Source organism: Mastomys coucha, unplaced genomic scaffold (assembly GCF_008632895.1).
Source record: "Mastomys coucha isolate ucsf_1 unplaced genomic scaffold, UCSF_Mcou_1 pScaffold22, whole genome shotgun sequence".
NCBI lineage: Eukaryota > Metazoa > Chordata > Mammalia > Rodentia > Muridae > Mastomys > Mastomys coucha.
In genome coordinates this window covers 141,713,701-141,733,682 of record NW_022196905.1, presented here as the reverse complement: position 1 = coordinate 141,733,682, position 19,982 = coordinate 141,713,701, and the positions used below count along the sequence as shown (strand labels likewise).

Below are 19,982 nucleotides of genomic sequence, written 5' to 3'. Positions count from 1 at the left end.
GCTGTCCTGGAACTCACTCTGTAGACCAGGCTAGCTTCAAACTCAGAAATCCGCCTGCCTCTGCCTCCAAAGTGCTGGGATTAAAGTCGTGTACTACCACTGTCCGGCCCTCAGCTAATTCTTAACCCAGCACTAAGGATTGAATCCAGGGCTTTGTACATGCCAGGCAAGTCCTCTACCTCAGAGATACATTCCCAGCCCATCATTCTATAACATGCTATCTTGCTATAGAGGTCAGGCAGGCCTTGAACTCACAACTTCAAGAAGGTTGAGATATATCATCCCCTTGTGACTGTCTGGCCCATTCTTTTGCCAAAGTGTTCTCTGTAAGGGTAAAGGGAGCCCATCCCTCCAAACACACACACACACACACACACACACAGAGAGAGAGAGAGAGAGAGAGAGAAAGAGAGAGAGAGACAGAGACAGAGACAGAGACAGAGACAGAGACAGAGAGAGACAGAGAGACAGAGAAACAGAGAGACAGAGAGAGACAGAGAGAGAGACACACACACAGAGAGAGACAGAAACAGAGACACAGAGAGAGAGAGAGAAGCAGAGACAGAGACAGAGACAGAGAGTCACTGAAGTGCATTGCAGTACGCAGACCAACAGGAGAAATGGCACACAGGACATCATGGACAGAAATCTCACAGTGTGAGCCACCTAGCCAGGTGACTGACACTTCTATACATCCTGGGTTACAGAAAGAAACAGAAGTTTGTATTGTTGGAGGACGATGACTTTAGGATACATACATTTTCTATAGATCAAGTTCAGGATGTGTAAAGGGATGGACTTCCCTCTCCAGTATCTGTGAGGTACAAAACCCTGAAGCAATGCCAGAACATGATCACTTGTTAAATCTGGGTAACAAATAGGGAGGTTTCTTTTTACACTGTTGTTCTTCACACACACATCTTAGTTCCAGAGAATAAGGAGTGTTGCTGTGGTATTCTCATACATATATCTAAACCATACTTTGGTCCAATTCAGTAGCTCCCCCTGCCATTGCCTTCTCTCATCAATTCTCTTCCTGTCGGTCCATTTCCTCTTCCCAAATAGCTCCCCCTCTACTTCCGTGCCTTTTCCTTTTAATCTAGATCCTACATATGAGAGATGATGCATGGTCTGTCTTCTTGGGTTTGGCTTTCTTACTTAACATCACAGTGTCTGGTTCCATCCATTTTCCTTCATATGGCCCATCCCTTTCTTCGCAGCTGAATAAACCACTTCCTATGGACCCTGTCTCTGTCATCCATCGAGCTGCCGCAGGCTCCTAGGCTGGTTAGATAACATGATGATTGTAATAGTGCCACCATCGACTTCCTGTGTGGAGTTCCTCCTGTCTCTGTTCACTCCATACTCACCAAGGGCCCTTCTCTATAACCCAGCTTCATTTTCTGCACCAACAGCTCTTGTAACTGTTTCCCTAAGCCTTGGTTTCATGTGCCCAATTACTTGTACCTCAGCGCCATTCATCCAGGCTGAAGTCTCCCAACCCTGCCCCCCATATCTACTCCAGCCTGGTAATTATTTTGGCATTTCAGTGAGACTATACATTTCGCACAACTATAGAAACAAGGAAGCAGGTCTCTTCGATAGCTCTCTCCCAGTCTTTCCCAACAGGTTTCCTGCACAGTGTCTGCTGGGCCCATCTTCATCTCTCTGTGGTCTCCATGGTGGTCCAGTTCTGTCTCTCCTAAACACTAAAGGTAGCTTTAAAAACTTATCCCACCACTTCTGCTGGGAGTTTTGTGCTGAGGTGAGGCATGGCCATGACGTAGAACAGATCACACCTCCTTCCTGCGTGGTCCTGCCCTTAGCATTGGCAATGGGTTTCTACTGCTCTGGAAATGGTTCCCACAACCTTGAGCAATCCAGCCACGGCACAGCCTTTCTACCTCATTCTTAACACACCTTCTTTCGGTTCCCCAGAGTGCCTTGCTTCCCTGCCCACGGGCTTTGCACAGGTGAATCCTTCCACCTGCTCTTCCCCTTTCTCTGTAGGAATCCACTCACTTCTCAGATGTCAGCTTAGAGATCACTTCCTCAGGGACGCCACCTCTCACGCCATGGACAAGATCAAGTCCCTGGGGACCATGGATGTAGCTAAGTGGTACAGCACAGTCTCAGTGTGCTTGAGGCCCTGAGTCTAATCCTAACATTAAAAAAAAAAAAAAAGTTGCCGGGCTAGGTGGCGCACGTCTTTAATCCCAGCACTTGGGAGGCAAAACCAAAAAAAAAAAAAAAAAAAAAAAAAAAAAAAAGCCAAGTCTTCTGCAGTAAGTCATAAGAACACTATGTAGACTTCTCCCAGAATTCTAGACTCTAGCACAGTTGCCTTAGTTTAGCCATTCAGTTCAGATATAACCTTCTGCTGCGTAAAACCAGGAATCCCTGGAATAGAGATTTCAAAGAAAGGTATTACCCTTGTCCCTATGTCCCCAAAACCCACACATGCAGGGGTGCCCCAGACAGCCACACATGCACGGGTGTCCCCAGGCAGCCATGCTAGCCTCACGCTGGGAGTAACAACCCCGTGCTTGTGCTTGCGTCCTAGCAAGGTTGTGGACACAATTTGCTACGCTGGAGAGATTGCATTGATACTTTGTACATGGGTTGCCTTCTCTAACTCCCCCCCCATTGGACATACTTACAAATGAACGTTTCTAGACCCAAGGAGCAACTTCATGTTGGAGACAGCTGTGCTTGCTGAAGGTCCTCCTTCTGGCCTTCCTATCAGTTGAATAATTGGATTTTCTACTAGGAAAATCATGTTCTGTTGATCGTGTTGTCTACTGCTTTGAGAGCTGGGTGAAAGGAGTTTTATTTTCCTTGGCCAAGGAAAGTCAGGTAGAAATATATATTCTTGCTAGACATGGTGGTGCATACTATGATCCCAGCCCTCAGGAGGTAGAAGTAGGCAGGTCTCAGTGACTTCAAGGCCAGTCTAATCTACAGGGTGAGTCCCAGGCCAGTCAGCGCTGAAGAGTGAGACCCGCCCCCCCATCTCAAAGAAGGAAGAAAAGAATATATTCATAGAGTTAGCATCTATAACTCACATTTTAAAACTCTGCCTTAAAACCTGGGACTTTATTGACTAAATTCATGTGTTATTTTTGTGTCAGCTTTTCTCTTCCAGTTTTGAATGTGTGTAAGTTGTGATCTGAACCGAGGAGAATCTTGGTTTCTAAAACAGCGTACAGTTGCCTGAGGTCAACCCTCTTTCTGCTCCTCCACCAACAGAGAAAGCAGACAGCTGTGAAAGAGAAGCACTCATGTCGGAGCTCAAAATGATGACCCACCTGGGGCACCATGACAACATCGTGAATCTGCTGGGGGCATGCACACTGTCAGGTAACATCTGCACATGGAAGCCCTGCTTCACAGTCCTGCAGCCGGAGGCAGCGAGACCTGCGTAACCTGCACTCTTTCCTAACCCCAGTTTGTAGAAGTTGGGTCTGCTTCTTCCTCCCAGCCCCATACTCCCAGAAATAAGACTCAAAATATATTTACAAATACCTTGGCCAGAGAGCTAGGCTCTCCTCTGACTAGATCATAACTTAATATAATTTATTCTAATCTACATTCTGCTACGTGGCTGGTTACCTGTGCTCCGGTGCCATGAGCCTGTCTCGTCTTGTCAAATCTTCCTGAGCAAATCTCCCTAGCCTGGGACTATCCCAGAATCCTTTCTGCCTCCCAGATGCCCTATCTCTTATTTCCTGCCTAAGCCATAGGCCATCAGATTTATTATTGACAGGTGCCACGACCATATGGACATAAGCTAATTCTCTCTACACCAGTTCAAGTGGAATTAGACATTGGCCCCTCTGAAGAGCACATGTCCCTGCTTTTCCCCTACTCTATCTATCACAGAGTCCCAACCACCTGAGAGTAAGTAAACCGCCACCCTGCACATTCACGTTGTGGAGTCTGAGCTCCTCCCCAGACTATGAAGCTGGCCTAAACGCAGTAGTGAAATCAGCTTCAGAACGCAGCACACACGCACACCCGTTGAAGATGGTGAGGTCATACATTTAGAACTCAGGAGACAGACTTTTGTACATAATGCTGAGATCAAATGTAAAGTCTAAGGTCTGAGCTCATAAAAAGAGCACCTTCTGAAGGCAAGGAGAGCAGAAAAGGCACAGGCCCTGTTGTGCTACGTGAGATTCTGAAAGAGTGACCTGTGGTTTGTCTAAACCTGTAACTGCAATTGTAACTGTTTCAGGGCCAGTGTACTTGATTTTTGAATATTGTTGCTATGGTGACCTCCTCAACTATCTAAGAAGTAAAAGAGAGAAGTTTCACAGGACATGGACAGAGATTTTTAAGGAGCATAATTTCAGTTTTTACCCCATCTTCCAGACACATTCAAATTCCAGGTAAGAGCTACATCAGAGCTTTATGGTTATACACCCTGAGACAGACAGAATGACCACTGCACATACCCACCTGCAACACTGCCCTGGCAAGTGCTTGGAGACGCTGTGTGTGGCCTGAGACCTAAGACAGCCATTTGTTTGTGCTGGGAATTTCTGTCCCATTATTTCTTCTTTTACTTAATAAAGTTTCAATTACCCACCAGTAACCATGGTTCAAAAATACTAAATAGAGCTGGGCAGTGGTGGCTCACGCCTTTAATCCCAGTACTTGGAAGGCAGAGGCAGGCAGATTTCTGAGTTTGAGGCCAGCCTGGTCTACAGAGTGAGTTCCAGGACAGCCAGGGCTACACAGAGAAACCCTGTCTCGAAAAAAAAAAAAAAAAAAAAAGTCCAGAAATAAACAATCCTTACGTGTTAAATAACTTCACAAACAACTTATTATTAACATTATATTATTTTATCATTATTACTGTTCATATGTTACTCTGTCTGATTTATTTGTATTTTACTTATTATTTATTATTGTATGAGTTTGTAGTGCTAGGGGGCAAACCTAGGGCTTAATGCATGTTTGACACATCCTCTCCCACTGAGCTACATTCCCAGTCTGCCATACATGCTCTAGAACGGAGGAACTAACCTAACACAGATGTGCATGGCCAATAATTTGATTCTTTGGTTCATTTTTGGTCACTGGGCTATTAAATAAACTAAAAGCACTAAGCTGTTTTCCAAAGGGAAGGGAGTTATGAACTCCGATAAGCCCCTACAGTTGGAAATACTGAGTACTATTTATACTCATGACCTGTTTGTACTGTGCAGGCGTGTCTCTGATGTGCTTGAAAAGGTAATCTGATTGGACAGTGGTGGTGGTGCATGCCTTTAATCTCAGCACTTGGGAGGCAGAGGCAGACAGATCTCTGTGAGTTCGAGGCCAGCCTGGTCTACAGAGAGTTCCAGAAGAGCCAGGACTACACTGAGAAACCTTGTGTCTAAAAAAAAAAAAAACCAAAAAACAAACCAGACCAAAACAAGCAAATGAATGAAAGAAAGAAAGAACAAGCGAAAAGAAAGACAGAATCTTCACAGCTATTTGCTTATCCCTCAGAGGAGGGAACATGGTTCACAGAAGATGGCTTGAAACAATGTACACCTTCACAGCAGAGCACACATATGCACAAGGCCCTGGGTACACCCCCTGCAAGGCAGAAACCTACAGATCAAACACATTTCTTGAAAAGAATAGCAAAACACTTGATTTATAAGCTCTGTGTTGTATGAACTCTGAAGGGGAAATGGCCTGGGTTTGGACAGCAGGATGCCCTGTAAGTCTGTTCCTCTCTTTATAAACTTCAGGACGTAGAAATCATTTACTGCCCCAGTTTCTGTTTTGTTTACCCAGCTTACAGCGTGACAGTGGCGGAATGGCCCCTCTTGTCCAGGTTGGCTTTGCAAACTGCAACACACAGATGCTTTTAATGTACACAGGGTACCATTGACAAGCTGGCAGCATGCTTTCCACTTAAAAGCCCATTTGTAACTGAAATCTGTTCCTCTGATGAATTGTACTTTTTCTGATAAAATGTCTGCTCAGAAGAACAGGGTAAATAACGAAGAAACAAATTTATTTTTAATAGTATGCCGGGTTCACGAGAAGTTCAGATACACCCACCCTTGGATCAGATCTCAGGGTTCAATGGGAATTCAATTCATTCTGAAGGTAATATTTTACTCTCATTGGTATTTTACATTCATTGAAATGAGTCCAAGAGTTTCATGCCAGCTATTTTTAAGCTTTCTTAAAAAAATTTCGAGTATATGTGTGTGGTGTGTGTATGCTGTGTGTATGTATGTTTCTGTGGTATGTGTATGTATATGTGTGTGATTTGTGTTTATGTGTATATGTGTTTGTGTATAGGGATGTGTATGTGTGTGTGTGCATTTGTATGTGTGTATATGTGTGTGATATATGTATGCATGTGTGTGGTGTGTATATATGAATGTGTGATTGTATGTGTATATATGTGTGTGTGATATATGTATATATGTGTGCATATATGTGTGATGTGTATATATGTATATGTGTGTTTATATGTCTATATATGTGTCTATGTGTGTGTGTGCTTATGCGTTGGCATACTCATGCCATGGCACTCCATGGAAGTCAAAGGACAACTAGTGAAAGTCGATACTGTGGTTAGATGTCAGGATGTCAGGCCTGATGGCGGCTTTCTTCACTGAGCCATGTCGGCAGAGCAGAAGCAGTGTGTCTTTGCTTAGGTCAAAGATAGGCTTTGTCAGTGTGTACTTTCTTGGAAAGTCAAAAGCCAATAGTTGTGAACTCCATCTCCATGGTCAACAGCAAACACCTAGAACTATTTTGTTTGTTCAGAGGTGCAGCTGACACTTGCTCCTCTCACACACATGGTGACCTTGCTGTGTCCCCAGTCCTCACACAGAGGCGAGAATACAAGCTTTCTTGTCTTTAAAGAACTTTTTTAAAAAAAATTAGTGTGTGTCTTGCGGGGGAACAACGTACAGGCTCCATTCTCTCCTTTCACCATGTGGCTTCTAGGGATTAAACTCGGTCTTTACCTCTGTAGAAACACCTTTACCTGATGAACCATCCTGCCCCTTCTCTTCCTATTTTATAGAGTCCTAGGTCCCATTCTTATAACCTGGCAACTTCACAAATACCCTACTCCTGATACTATTGCTTGAGAGTTCATTTGCCTGTATGTGTCTATGTATGTATACATGTATGTATGTACATATGCATGTATGTATGTACTTATGTATGTGCACCGTATGTGCCTGGTATCTTTGGAGGCCAGAAGAGGGGGTCACATTCCCTGAACCTAGTGTTATAGACAGTTATGAGCCATCTTATGGGTGCTGGGAACCAAGCCTGGGTTCTCTACAAAATCATCCAGTGCTCTTAACCATGCAGCCATCTCTCCAGCCCCTTGGAAATTGAACGGGGCTTCATTCCAGAAAACAGAATGAGTATTCAAGTAGACTAAGAAGAAGCTGGTTTATAGAGAAAAAAAATCACTGGGGGGTGATAGGGGAGGGAAGGGAGACAAAGATCAGGACAGGAATGGTGGTGCACAACCTTAACCCAAGCACCCAGGCTTGGTAGTCTGTGAGTTCAAGGTCAACCAAGTCTACATAGCACATTCCAGGACAGCCAAGGGCACATGTTGCTTACAAGAACAGGCTGATCATTCTGATCATTTCTCAGGGACTGGAGTCAGGAAATGAGCAAGGTGGCTGATAGCTTAACGTGAGGCTAAGGATGAGCTCTTCTGTAAGGTTTGAACAGAGGCCATTCCATCTCCGTACCCTGGAACCTGGCCTGCTCAGGAGGTTTGGAGGTTGCTTCTGATTTCTCTGAAGGTCAAATAATCCTTTCTCTTTGTATGGTGGACCTTTTGTCTGGGTGACGCCATTTGATGTAGCCTATTGAGCCTAGAATAGGAGGTCAGGTCAAACTACTCTTATAAATATCTCCACACTGATGTCACCTTAGCTGCTTCTCCCAGAGGTCTGATAAGATGCTGCCTAGTGTTTGGGGAAAGTGAAGAGTGGATGTATTCTTACAGATGAGATTGAGTATGAAAACCAGAAGAGGCTGGAAGAAGAAGAGGAAGAAGATTTGAACGTGCTGACGTTCGAAGACCTCCTTTGTTTTGCGTACCAAGTAGCCAAGGGCATGGAGTTCCTGGAGCTCAAGTCGGTAAGCACCTTTTAAAGAGAAAACCAACAGAAAGCATAAAAACAGAACCGTAAAAAGGAATGTGTGCTTGAAGCTTTGAACAAGCTGTGTGTCTATATTTGTTCCTTGGTCATTTTAACATGCCTCCCTTTCTGTCTGCCCCGCTGCCCCTAACACTTTTCATACCAGCAATGGAGTCCTGCAGCACAAAGGCCCAGAGTCGCTGGTTAGAGCCAGTGTCCCATGGGATGTCTAGGGAAGTCCCTGAAAAGCCTTATTGAAAGAAAAGCACAGCATCATTGACCCTGCAGACAGAAATTCAGGTTGTTCCCCGCAGTCAGGAGCATGAATGGAGGCCCAAAGTCCACCAGCTCTGCCTCCCCAACCAGCCGGCCTGGACATATGCAGCCTAAGCTAGCCACAGCACTGTGGAACCTGTCTCTGCCCAGAGGCTAGCCCTAAATTCCCAAGCGCTGTAGCCAGAAGGCTGTGGGACCCGTCCCAAACCATGACCTCCCTGTGCATTAATCGCTACTGCTTCTCTACCGTCACCTGCCATTCCACACTATAAGCCACCAAAGCCTCAAATCCTTATGTCTGCTGAAGTAACGCGGTAGTAAACAGATTAGCAGGGGAAAAGAATACAACATTTTTAGCTGTGTGCGCTCCCTACACAAGCTATTGAAACACAAGGAAGAGCTAGGTTGGTGTATCTTACTAAGTTTCTCCATAGGAATAGATGTCTGTATTTCAGAGGGCAGTATGTTAATTAGGACTCCCTAAAGGAACAGAACTGATAGAATTAAAAACTATATATATTTATATACATATATGAAGTTATATATAATTATGTATAAATATAAAATTATATTGTTTTATTCTCTATGTAAAAATACTTTATACACAGACATACACATATACACACATATACACACATGCACATATGGGGCTTTATTAGAGTGGCTTATAGGCATCAGTCTGTGTAATTCAACAAGGTGCATGAGACTGGATGTCTCAACAATCCCAATCTGGAGTCCCGGGTCTGTGTTGATATCCTGAAGAAGTTGGTGAGGAAACAACCCCAGCAGCAGAGCAGATGGACTTGCCAGTAAGAGTAAAGGCAAGCAGGCAAAAAGCAAAAGCTTCCTTCTTCATACCCTTTATGTGGGGGTGTCACCAGAAGGTACGGCCCTGATGTTAGGCGGTTCTTCTGATCTCAGAATCAGGAAAATCTCTCTCACACTTGCCCCAGCACACAAATGTGTGACAGAGTCACAGAGCAGGAGAGCCCAGTGCTGGGCGTGGCCAGAGCAGAAGGCCTGCCGAGAAGACAAACAGGTCTAAAAACTGGACGTTCTCAAAGGTCCATGTCGTAACATGCCTAAGAGTAAAAATAAAAAGGCAGCCGGTGTCCTTGACCAAATAGATCCTCTTCAGCGTGGATCTGGGTCACCCCTTTCCACAGGTCCACTGTGAAAATGCCCTGAATTAGCTAACCTGGTCGTCAGAGCTCAGCAGCATGGGCACTAACTTCAGATAACCAGCATCCTGGGTTCTGGATTTGGGGGTGATGTTCCTGGACCCCTCCACCTGCCATTCCTGTCTCTTTACTTCCAAACTTTCCCCTCTACTTTCTTCTTTATATTTCTTATTCTTTCCCCTTCTTCTCCTCCATTTGCTTCCTTCCTCTCTATTTTTCCTTGCCCTCAGAAAGGTGATCTCAACTATATTTTCTTCCATTAAAAGTCCCTCCCTGCCAGGTAATGGTGGCACACACCTTTAATCCCAGCACTTGGGAGGCAGAGGCAGGTGGGTTTCTGAGTTCGAGGCCAGCTTGGTCTACAGAGTGAGTTCCAGGACAGCCAGGGCTACACAGAGAAACCCTGTCTCGAAAAACCAAAAAAAAAAACCAAAAAAACAAAAACAAAACAAGCAAACAAACAAACAAACAAAATTCCTCCCTCAGCAGTCTTTCCCACCTCACATTTCTGAGGTGTGCTCTCCCTCCCTGGGGTGTGCTCCTCCCTCCCTGGGGTATGCTCCTCCTTCCCTGGGGTATGCTCCTCCCTCCCTGGGGTATGCTCCTCCTTCCCTGGGGTGTGCTCCTCCCTCCCTGGGGTGTGCTCCTCCCTCCCTGGGGTGTGCTCCTCCCTCCCTGGGGTATGCTCCTCCCTCCCTGGGGTGTGCTCCTCCCTCCCTGGGATGTGCTCCTCCCTCTCTGAGGTATACTCCTCCCTCACTGCTGTTTGGAACCCCCTTTTCTGGAGTTCCCTGCCTACTTTACTGAGAGTTCCCCTCCACACGGACAGTAGTGCTTTATAAAGATGTGGAGAGCATCTGCCTTGGCCGCCTGTCCCAGTTTATGAGCTGTAAAGCTAACCCGGGTGGTCCTCTCGTGCTCCCACTTGAGACTTTCAAGAGCCATATATTCAGTGGGACCAATGCTTAGCTCCTTGGACTTCTGCCTTCCCTGGGCCAGTGCGTACCATCCATCTTCCCTCATGATGCTGGCCAGTGGCTCCTGCTCAACCCTGCGGCCACAGGGGGATTAGTAGTGCCCATACTGCTGAGCTGTGGTGACCGGGCTAGATAATTCTCTATTTACAGTAGGCCTGTGGAAAGGAGGGACAAGTTGAAGAGAATCTGGCACTGGCTGCCTTTTATTTTCACTCTTAGGTGTGTTATGACATGGACATTTGAAGAGCATCCAGTTTTTAGACTGTCTTCACCACAGGTCTTCCACTCTATCATGTCCAGCACTGTATTCTCCCCAATCTGTGACTCTGTCACACATTTGTGTGGCTCCATGTGCTGGGGCAGAAACCCAATGAGGATGTGACTTCAGGGCCCACAGATACTATGTTGCTAAGGGAGAGACAAGCAGACCTACAAATCAGATCAGTGTCTTGTGATTAATATTGTCACTGAAGTAAGTACAGGTACCCTAAGAAACATGAGTGGCAGATCTGGCCAGTGAGGAACTGAGAAAAAATGGCTTCAGGTGAGGACTCATGCAGCAGCTGGGCAAGTTTTTAAAGGGAGAAGAGAGCAGGGAACACAGATGGTTAGGGCATGTGGGTCCTGGGGGAGATGTTCAGATGGAGGTAATCACAGAGATCTCTAGAAGGAGAGTGAAGCGAAGGAGGTGCTCAGGGTGCGTGTCTGCCAAAGAGAAGAAGCATTTGGGTTGAAAATGGAGACTTGAGCCAGGCAGTGGTGGCGCACGCCTTTAATCCCAGCACTTGGGAGGCAGAGGCAGGCAGATTTCTGAGTTTGAGGCCAGCCTGGTCTACAGAGTGAGTTCCAGGACAGCCAGGCTACACAGAGAAACCCTGTCTCGAAAAACCAAAAAAAAAAAAAAAAAAAAAAAAAAAAAAAAAAAAAAAAAAAAAAAAAAAAAAGAAAGAAAGAAAGAAAGAAAAAGAAAATGAAGACTTTGAGTGGTGGCCGTTGTGCTCTTAGGTTGAATGGAACCTTGTCTTGATGGCAGATGTAGAGGAATTGAAGAGAGTGGACTGAAGAGCTGTGGAGAAAAGGATGAGGGACAGGAGAGAGAATAAGACAGCCTCAGAGGGACTCCAGAGGGAAAGGGACTGGTTAAAGCAAGTCTAGGCAGGGCTTCTTGCTGGTCAGCGGGAGCCTTTCCAGAACAGCCGTGGAGAAGACGACAGGGCAGGTAGCCAGGAGGACACACTGGAGATGGGGACAAATGTCTAGGAGATGCTACATGGAGAAAACCAGACTTGGAGAAGGTGAGCAGGAGTCACGGCATGGACATTCCCATCTTTATAGGCTTCGTAGTGGACCCCTGCGGATGTCGTGTTCTCCCCAGCAACTGCTTACAGCATTCATTCCCTTCAGAGACTCTGGGCTCTAATCTCACAGACTCCTTGAAACTCATCATCATCTTCTGTCTTGTCTGTCTGTCTGCTCCTGCCCCCTGTATGTGCATGTGAACACAAGTGTGTGTTCATGTGCGTGTGTGAGTGTGTGTGTTTGTGTGTGTGCATGTGTGAATGTAGGGCACATGTACCATAGTGTGTGTGCAGAAGTCAGAGGACAAACTTTGGGAGTGAATTCTTCCACTGTGGAATCCAGGAATTGAACTCAGGACAACAGGGTTACATGGTAAATGCTTTTTCTCACTGAGCTGTCATCTCTTTGGCCCCCAAACTCATTTCTTCTAAATACTTTCTTTGATATTCATCTATTTATTGATTTAGAGACAAGACTTGTCTGTAGTCCAGGCTGGTCTCAAACTTGGAATTCCTCCTGCCTCAGCCTCCCCCATGCTGAGATTCTGCACCACCAGGCCTGTCAGATATGCAATTTTATTCCTAAAGCTGACTCTTTATCCAGAAGATATTCTGTTTTCACACTCACGCACAGGAAGCTGGATGCTCTCTCTAGACCATGATGAAGGCCCCCTTTGGCATTTCTTTCGCTCATAGCTCCAGGGAGGCCTCAGATGACAGTAGCTGAGTTAACTTAGAAATCAGCGGGTATCCTCAGGATGTGTGACAGTCATGGGTCACCCTCTGTCCTCTGTAACTGTTGTGAGTCTCTGAAGGCATAAGTCACAGCCAGTGTCATCCCAGCCTCTCTTTTCCAGTGTGTTCACAGAGACCTAGCAGCCAGGAACGTACTGGTCACCCACGGGAAGGTGGTGAAGATCTGTGACTTTGGACTGGCCCGAGACATCCTGAGCGACTCCAGCTACATCGTCAGGGGCAACGTGAGCCATTTGCTTTCTGTCATGAGTATAGGAAACATCTGCATTCACTGTGATGATGCGTTTTTGATTTATGGTGACACCAAGGGGGAGAAAAGCCTCCTAGTGCTTTACTTCTTTAGGCTGAAAAGATTGTTTTGTGCTCACTAAGAGCTAAGCAAAATAGCCACACATCTCTGGGGCTGGCCACTCAGAACAGATCCATTAGGGGTTGGCATGTGATCTTCACCTAAGGGGGGGAAATTTGCCCTTACTTGGACCTGTTTCAGTTTCCTTAGCTATAAAGTGGCTGTTGAGTTATGTTTCTGATTGTGAGAGAAGCTTAGATGTATAACAGGCTTTTTTTCCTGAACACAGAAATTCACTATAAAGTTTAAAAGCAGTATAGTTAACTATTAGCATTTGTTATTAACTATTTGTTATTTGTTACTATTAGAAGAGTGCAGGAAGATCCAAATAAAACATGACTGAAATTTGCTCATTAAAAGAGATTGTAAGGGGGCCAGAGAGCTGGCTCAGTGGTTAAAAGCACATACTGCTTTTCCAGGGGACCCAAGTTTGATACCCAGCACGCATGGCAGGATGCTCACAAGCATCTATAACTCCAGCTCTAGGGAATCCAATGCCTCTGAACTCTTTGGACATGTGTGCTCATGTGCACATACCTACACATGATTTAAAATAAATTTAAAGTATGAAAAGTAAAATAAATGTTTAAGAAGGGAAGAAAGAAAGAAAAGTAGATAGATAGACAATGATAGGTAGGTAGGTAGACAGACAGACAGACAGTAATAGGTAGGTAGGTAGATAGATATGTGGATGGAGAGATAGACAGATAGACAGACAGACAATGAGATATCTCAGCAAATAAAGGCACTTGCTACTACGCCTGAGGACTTGAGTTGCCCCCAAAACCACATAGTGAAAAAAACAAAAACAGAATCCTCCAAGTTGACCTCTGACCTTCACCTGTATGCTGCAGCAAGCACCCTCAGCTAGTGTCCACACACATGCACATGAATAAAACCATAAATTTTCTTCTTTTGATTTTTCGAGACAGGGTTTCTCTGTGTAGCCCTGACTGTCCTGGAATTAACTCTGTAGACCAGGGTGACCTCGAACTCAGAAATCTGCCTGCCTCTGCCTCTGGAGCACTGGGCTAAGGGTCTGTGCCATCGTGTCCGCCTGGCATAAAAAAAAAATTGTTTTTGTTTTTGTTTTTTAAGGTAGGGTTTCTCTGTATAGCCCTGGCTGTCCTGGGATTCACTCTGTAGACCAGACTGGCCTCGAACTCGGAAATCCACCTGCCTCTGCCTCCCAAGTGCTGGGATTAAAGGTGTGTGCCACCACTGCCCAACTTAAAATTTTTAAAGAAAGAAAGAAGGAAAAGAACAGTAAGGGGGTGAAGGTGTTATTCAGGCATAGAGCTCTGGCCTGGCCTTCATGAAGCTTTGGTTCAAGCCTCAGAATGAGGAAGAAAAAGAAGGAATTAGGACACCTTGGTGCAAGTCCCTCTGGGGCTGTGTATTCAGTCAGTGCTGGGGGAAGGGGAGGGGAGGGGGGATCTCAGATTATCATCCCTGTTTGTGAAATAACAGCAGCCCAGGCTGCTCCAGTTCCTCCTCTCTGCTCAACACTCTCAGTACTCACTTTGGTCTGAAAATACCCACTCTGTGAAGAGGAAATTGAGGCAAAGAAAAGCAACTTGCCTGCGGTTGCTAACTTGTATGGTTGCTAACTTGTGTGGTTGTTCGGTGCATGGATGTGAGTGTGCAGAGCCTACACCCATGTCATTCACTGGGGTGTCCTCCTGACTTCCTACAGGATTCTGAGTTTACTTCCTAGGTTCTCGGAAACAAACCAATAAATCAATGACATAGCCCTTTGTCCCAAAATGTAAGAACTCAATGCTCATCTCAGGTGTCTTAGAACCGGTTCCCAGGGATGGGAGCTGCAGTTCAAATATGCTGACTGCTCTGTGTGATTATGTGGTCTCCACCCTATCAGCAGGCTCCCCTGTGGGAAGGTGAGTTCCATTCAGAACCTTCTGTTAATGATTCAGGTAACCCAGACTGGATTCATTCAGTGACTCCATTTGCATAGGATTTAAAAGAGGATTTCCTTCTGGGGCTCGGCTTTAGCCTGGCAGATTAAACACTGCTGGAACCAAATCAGAACAAAACCCTGAGCCCTAGCAGCTAACTAACCAGTGTCCTGATGCAAATCAAAGGCTATGCAAGCTGAGGCAAACCCCCTTTCCCACTGCTGGAAGATACTCAAGCCCCAGAGGGCAGCCCACGGTTATTTCTAGACACAATAACCTAAGTCCCTTGCCACATTCTTGAGAATGGTACTTTTCCCTCAGTTCTGAGAAAAGCTCTGGTAAATGATTCTGCCCGTCGCCCTGCACTTGTCTACCTTCCAGCAAATACAGAGCTCATCCTTAATGAAAGGCATCGCTATTGCACTTGCCAATTCCAAGCACAAGCCTGTGTCCAAGATGACTTTTAAAGAAGGGTATTTTGCCAAGAGTGGTGGGCCATGCCTTTAAACCCAACACTCAGAAGGCAAAGGCAGGTAAATTTGTGTTTGAGGCCCTACTCTGCTTCTTATGTAGCCAGAGCTACCTCTAGTTCCAGGAGATACAGCACCTTTACAGACATACATGAAGGCAAAACACCAAATAAATCTTTTTTTTTTTTTTAAGTAGCCTCAGGTTTTAAATTTTATCATCTAACAACAACAAAGAGGGGCTGGCAAGATGGCTCAGTGGTTAGAGCGCTGGCTGCTCTTGCAGAGGACCCAGGTTCAGTTCTCAGCACCCATAGAGTGGCTCACATTCCTCTAGAATCTGACACCCTCCCACCCTCGGCATCCTCTGGCATTGCATGCATGTGGTATACTTACATACATGCAGGCAAAACACCCATGCACATAAAATTAAAAACAAAATACTTTAAAAAATCTCCAAGTCTACATGTGGGGACTTCACCAGCCTCTCTTGCATCTTACACAGGCGCGACTGCCCGTGAAGTGGATGGCACCCGAGAGCTTATTTGAAGGGATCTACACAATCAAGAGTGACGTCTGGTCCTATGGCATCCTTCTCTGGGAGATATTTTCACTGGGTACTTAGCAGGCCTCCCTGGGCTCTGGCTTTGTGTCTCCCACTCCTTCTACACCCCTCCTTCACCCCTTTACCTTGCAAGCCAGAGGGTGTGAGAAACACCACTCAGTTTCTTCCCCAGCTTCTGGTCTTGCTCTGTTGCTACTGTTATTTGCTGACACCTGAGATTTGCCTTTCCCATTCTCAGTAATCAATTAGGAGGCCTGCGGACCTCTGGATCTACTTGCAGCCCTCAGTACAGGGTGGGTCTGGCACTGGGGAGTTCTCTTTGCTTGTTTTCAAACAGACTGTATACCAAATAAACAAACAGGAGGAACAATGTTTATGAGGCCCCCCACTGAGCGGCCCCACTGAGCGCGTGTTTTTCTCAGGTGTGAACCCTTACCCTGGCATTCCTGTTGATGCTAACTTCTATAAACTGATTCAGAGTGGATTTAAAATGGAGCAGCCATTCTATGCCACAGAAGAGATGTAAGTAGAGCCAGACAGGGGTTGGCTGTCAAAAACACTGACAGTGTGCTGTAAGTCCTCCAAATGCATCGCAAAAACAAAAACTTGCTGGTTTTGTTGGTTTGTTTGTTTCTTCCTTCTGTTTTGTTTTCTTTTTTGAGCCAAGGTAGCCCTGACTGTCCTGGAATTCACTCTGTAAACCAGGCTGGTCTCAAACTCAGAGATCCAGCTGTCTCTGCCTCCTGAGAGCTGTTATTAAAGATGTGCACCACTACCACACCTGATTAAAACATACTTTCCTACTACATTGCTGAGTTCTTATTTTATTTATTTATTTATTTATTTATTATTTATTTATTTAGTGTATGTGAGTACATTCGCTATCTTGAGAGATACCAAAAGAGGGCATTGGATCCCACTACAGATGGTTGTGAGCCACCATGTGGCTGCTGGGAATTGAACTCAGAACCTCTGGAAGAGCAGCCAGTGTTCTTAACCTCTAAGCCATCTCTCCAGCCCTTGTTTGCTTTTTAAAAGCAGAGAAATCTTGGTATAGTGTCACCTACCTTTAATTCCCGCACTTGGGAAGCAGAGAGGAGGACAGATCTCTGGGGTTTGAGGCCAGCCTGGTCTACAGAGTAAGCTCAAAGTCAGTCAAAGCTGTGTAGTGAGATCCTATCTTGAAAAAAAATCAGTCAATCAATCAATAAAATGTTTTAGGAAGGGGGGGCAGGAAGGGCAAGAGGACATTTGCCTATAACCAGCACTCCAGAGGTGAGGCATGAAGCTGTAGGCTAATCTGTGCTAACAGCAAGGCAAGACAGAGAGAGGGGGCGGGGAACAAACAAACAAAGCAATCAGAGAAAAAACGTCTTTTGCTTCAGGTAGCTTGCTGCCCTCTTGGGCAGCACTCCAGGACTTGATTCCTCTGCTTGTGGTACCTGAGGGTTTGACTTCACCGCACATCTCATTCTCTGGTGTGGTACAAATTCTAGTCCGAGCTTCCCACAAAGCCAGCGCATGCACAGCGCCCAGGCTGTCCCACACAGGGGATGCTGCTCTGGGTGTGAACCGTGCCCAGCAGAGTTCATTCACACCTCCTCACCTCAGCCTCTGTTTTGTTCTCTTACAGATACTTTGTAATGCAATCCTGCTGGGCTTTTGACTCAAGGAAGCGGCCTTCCTTCCCCAACCTGACTTCATTTTTAGGATGTCAGCTGGCAGAAGCAGAAGAAGCGGTATGTAGAGGCATGGCTTGATCATAACCATCCCCAGGGAGATGTGTGGGTGTCAGCACTCATATCCCCAGATCCAGTTGTCTTTCTCACCTCACTTTGTCTAGATTACCCTTCCACAGTCGTGTGCAACAAGACCTACTTCCTGGTGTGGCTTGGGGGCAGGGCTTTCCTGTGATTTCATTCTACTGATTAATAAGTTAAAAGCTCTTAGGGGTCCAGTGCAAAGGACTAGACAACTAAATAAACCTTAACTCCTCCAGGAGCCACTGGCCTTTTCTAAGTCTACATGACATATGAGCATGACCTCCTCTCAGCTGCCTGAGGGTTGGGTGTGGATGGGAAGGGCTCTAGTCTAAAACCCTGAGGACCCATTCCGTCTCGGCTGCCCATTCCTCACTGATGTGAATGATGGCAAGTTTCTTCTTTGCCCTTGGTGTTCCCATCTGTAAAATGGGTGGCAAAGCTAAATGATCCTCCAGCAATAGGATCTTGGTATTACCTCACTAGCCCCTCCTCCTTAGCACTCCCAGCACAGGAGAGGGCTGCTCCAGATGAGGGTGGAGCTTTGAACTCTCAGAACCCAGGTTCAGATCCTGCCTCTGTCACTAACATTTCACATGACATTTGCTACTTTACACTTTAAGGTGGACATCTTGTGGGATGATAGCTCTGTAAAAGACAAGCCACCTGCCATCTGCCCTTTTCCTACTTTTCATTAAAATGAGTGGCCGCTGTTTCAGAAAAAACAAAACCCATGGAAGGGGCTGGAGAGATTGCCCAGTGGTTAGAGCACTGGACTGGCTGCTCTTGCAGAGGACCAGGGTTCAATTCCCAGTGAACACAGTGGTTCACAATCACCTGTAACTCCAGTTCCAGGAGCACCAATGCCCTCTTCTGGCCTTTTTGGGCACTGCATTCACATACTGACCAACAGGTGCACACTCATGCACATAAAGTAAATAAAACTTTAAAAACAGTGAGGCTGTGGTGGCACACACCTTTAATCCCAGCACTTAGGAGGCAGAGGCAGACAGATTTCTGAGTTTGAGGCCAGCCTGGTCTACAGAGTGAGTTCCAGAACAGCCAGGGCTACACGGAGAAACCCTGTCTCAAAAAAATGGAAAACAAACAAACAAACAAACAAAAACCTTTAAAACAAGCCATGGGAAACTACCCAAATTCATAATTTTATATTTTTAAGATTATTTTATTTTTTCAGTTATGCATGTTAGTGTGTATGGGGACCCTCAGAAAAATAAAAGAGGGTGTCTAATCCCCAGAAGCTAGAGTTACAAGCAATTGTGAGCCACCTCACATGGGCTCTTGGAACCAAACCCAGGTCCTCTGCAAGAGCAGCAAGTATTCTTAACCACTGAGCCATCTCTCCAGCCCCTAAATTCATATTTCACAATCTGCATAAAAGTAAGGCTTATTTAATTACTGTGCTTTCTAGGCACACAGGTGAGTCCTGCTCAGCCAACCTTCCTTGCCGCCTTTCCCCTTTCGCAGATGTATCAGAACATGGGCGGCAACATTCCAGAACATCCATCCATCTACCAAAACAGGCGTCCTATCAGCAGAGAGGCAGGCTCAGAGCCGCCATCGCCACCAGCCCAGGTGAAGGTTCACAGAGAGAGAAGTTAGTGAGGAAGCCTTGGACCCCACTACCCTGCACAGGCTGTAGATCACAGAGCCAAGATTAGCCTCGCCTAGAAGGAGGCACCCTACCAGCCCGTGCTTCGCTGGACTTTTCTCTAGATGCTGTCTGCCAATTCTCCAAAGTGACTTCTATAAAATCAAACCTCTCCTCGCACAGGCAGAAGCCAATAATGAGATTTATTGGCGAGCCTGCCTACGCTGGGAGGCCTTTCCAGGCTGACTTGAGGGGAAAGCCATGTATCTGAAATATATAGTATATTCTTGTAAATACATAAAACAAAACAAACCCATTTTTTGCTAAGAAGAAAGGAGCTAAATATGATTTTTTAAAAATCTACGTTTTAAAATACTATGTAACTTTTTCATCTGTTTAGTGATATATTTTATGGATGGAAATAAACTTTCTACTATAGAAATGTTGGTTCTTGGTCCTTTACTTGAACTATAAGCTCATGGCCTCATCGGTATGTGAGATTTCCTGTTTTTTTCTCTTGATCAGGTGCATTCTTGGGGGATGCTTGGTGTTGTTTGGTTTTGAGACAGGATCTAATTCTATTGCTTAGGCTGGCCTCAAACCTGAGATCTTCCTGCCTCTGCCTCAAGTCCTGGGGTTAACAGTGTGCATCATCACACCTGGCAGAAGGTCAGTTCTTCACCAGGGTATCTC

At 45.7% G+C, this 19,982-nt stretch overlaps 1 protein-coding gene across 2 annotated transcripts in view; it reads left to right on the top strand.

The window, feature by feature from the left end:
• Flt3 (fms related tyrosine kinase 3) overlaps nucleotides 1–19,731 on the top strand; it is a 66,359-nt gene extending 46,628 nt beyond the window's left edge. Inside the window, exons 16-24 of one of the 2 annotated variants that reach the window (XM_031338763.1) lie at nucleotides 3,250–3,360; nucleotides 4,238–4,391; nucleotides 6,029–6,111; nucleotides 7,997–8,130; nucleotides 12,722–12,844; nucleotides 15,858–15,969; nucleotides 16,340–16,439; nucleotides 17,551–17,656; nucleotides 19,166–19,731. In XM_031338763.1, the coding sequence (XP_031194623.1) occupies nucleotides 3,250–3,360; nucleotides 4,238–4,391; nucleotides 6,029–6,111; nucleotides 7,997–8,130; nucleotides 12,722–12,844; nucleotides 15,858–15,969; nucleotides 16,340–16,439; nucleotides 17,551–17,656; nucleotides 19,166–19,300 (1,058 nt within the window). In that variant the 3' untranslated portion in view covers nucleotides 19,301–19,731. Of the gene's footprint in view, nucleotides 1–3,249; nucleotides 3,361–4,237; nucleotides 4,392–6,028; nucleotides 6,112–7,996; nucleotides 8,131–12,721; nucleotides 12,845–15,857; nucleotides 15,970–16,339; nucleotides 16,440–17,550; nucleotides 17,657–19,109 lie in introns of both variants that reach the window. The other variant, XM_031338764.1, reaches the window with a different exon arrangement.
• Nucleotides 19,732–19,982: the final 251 nt, after the last annotated feature.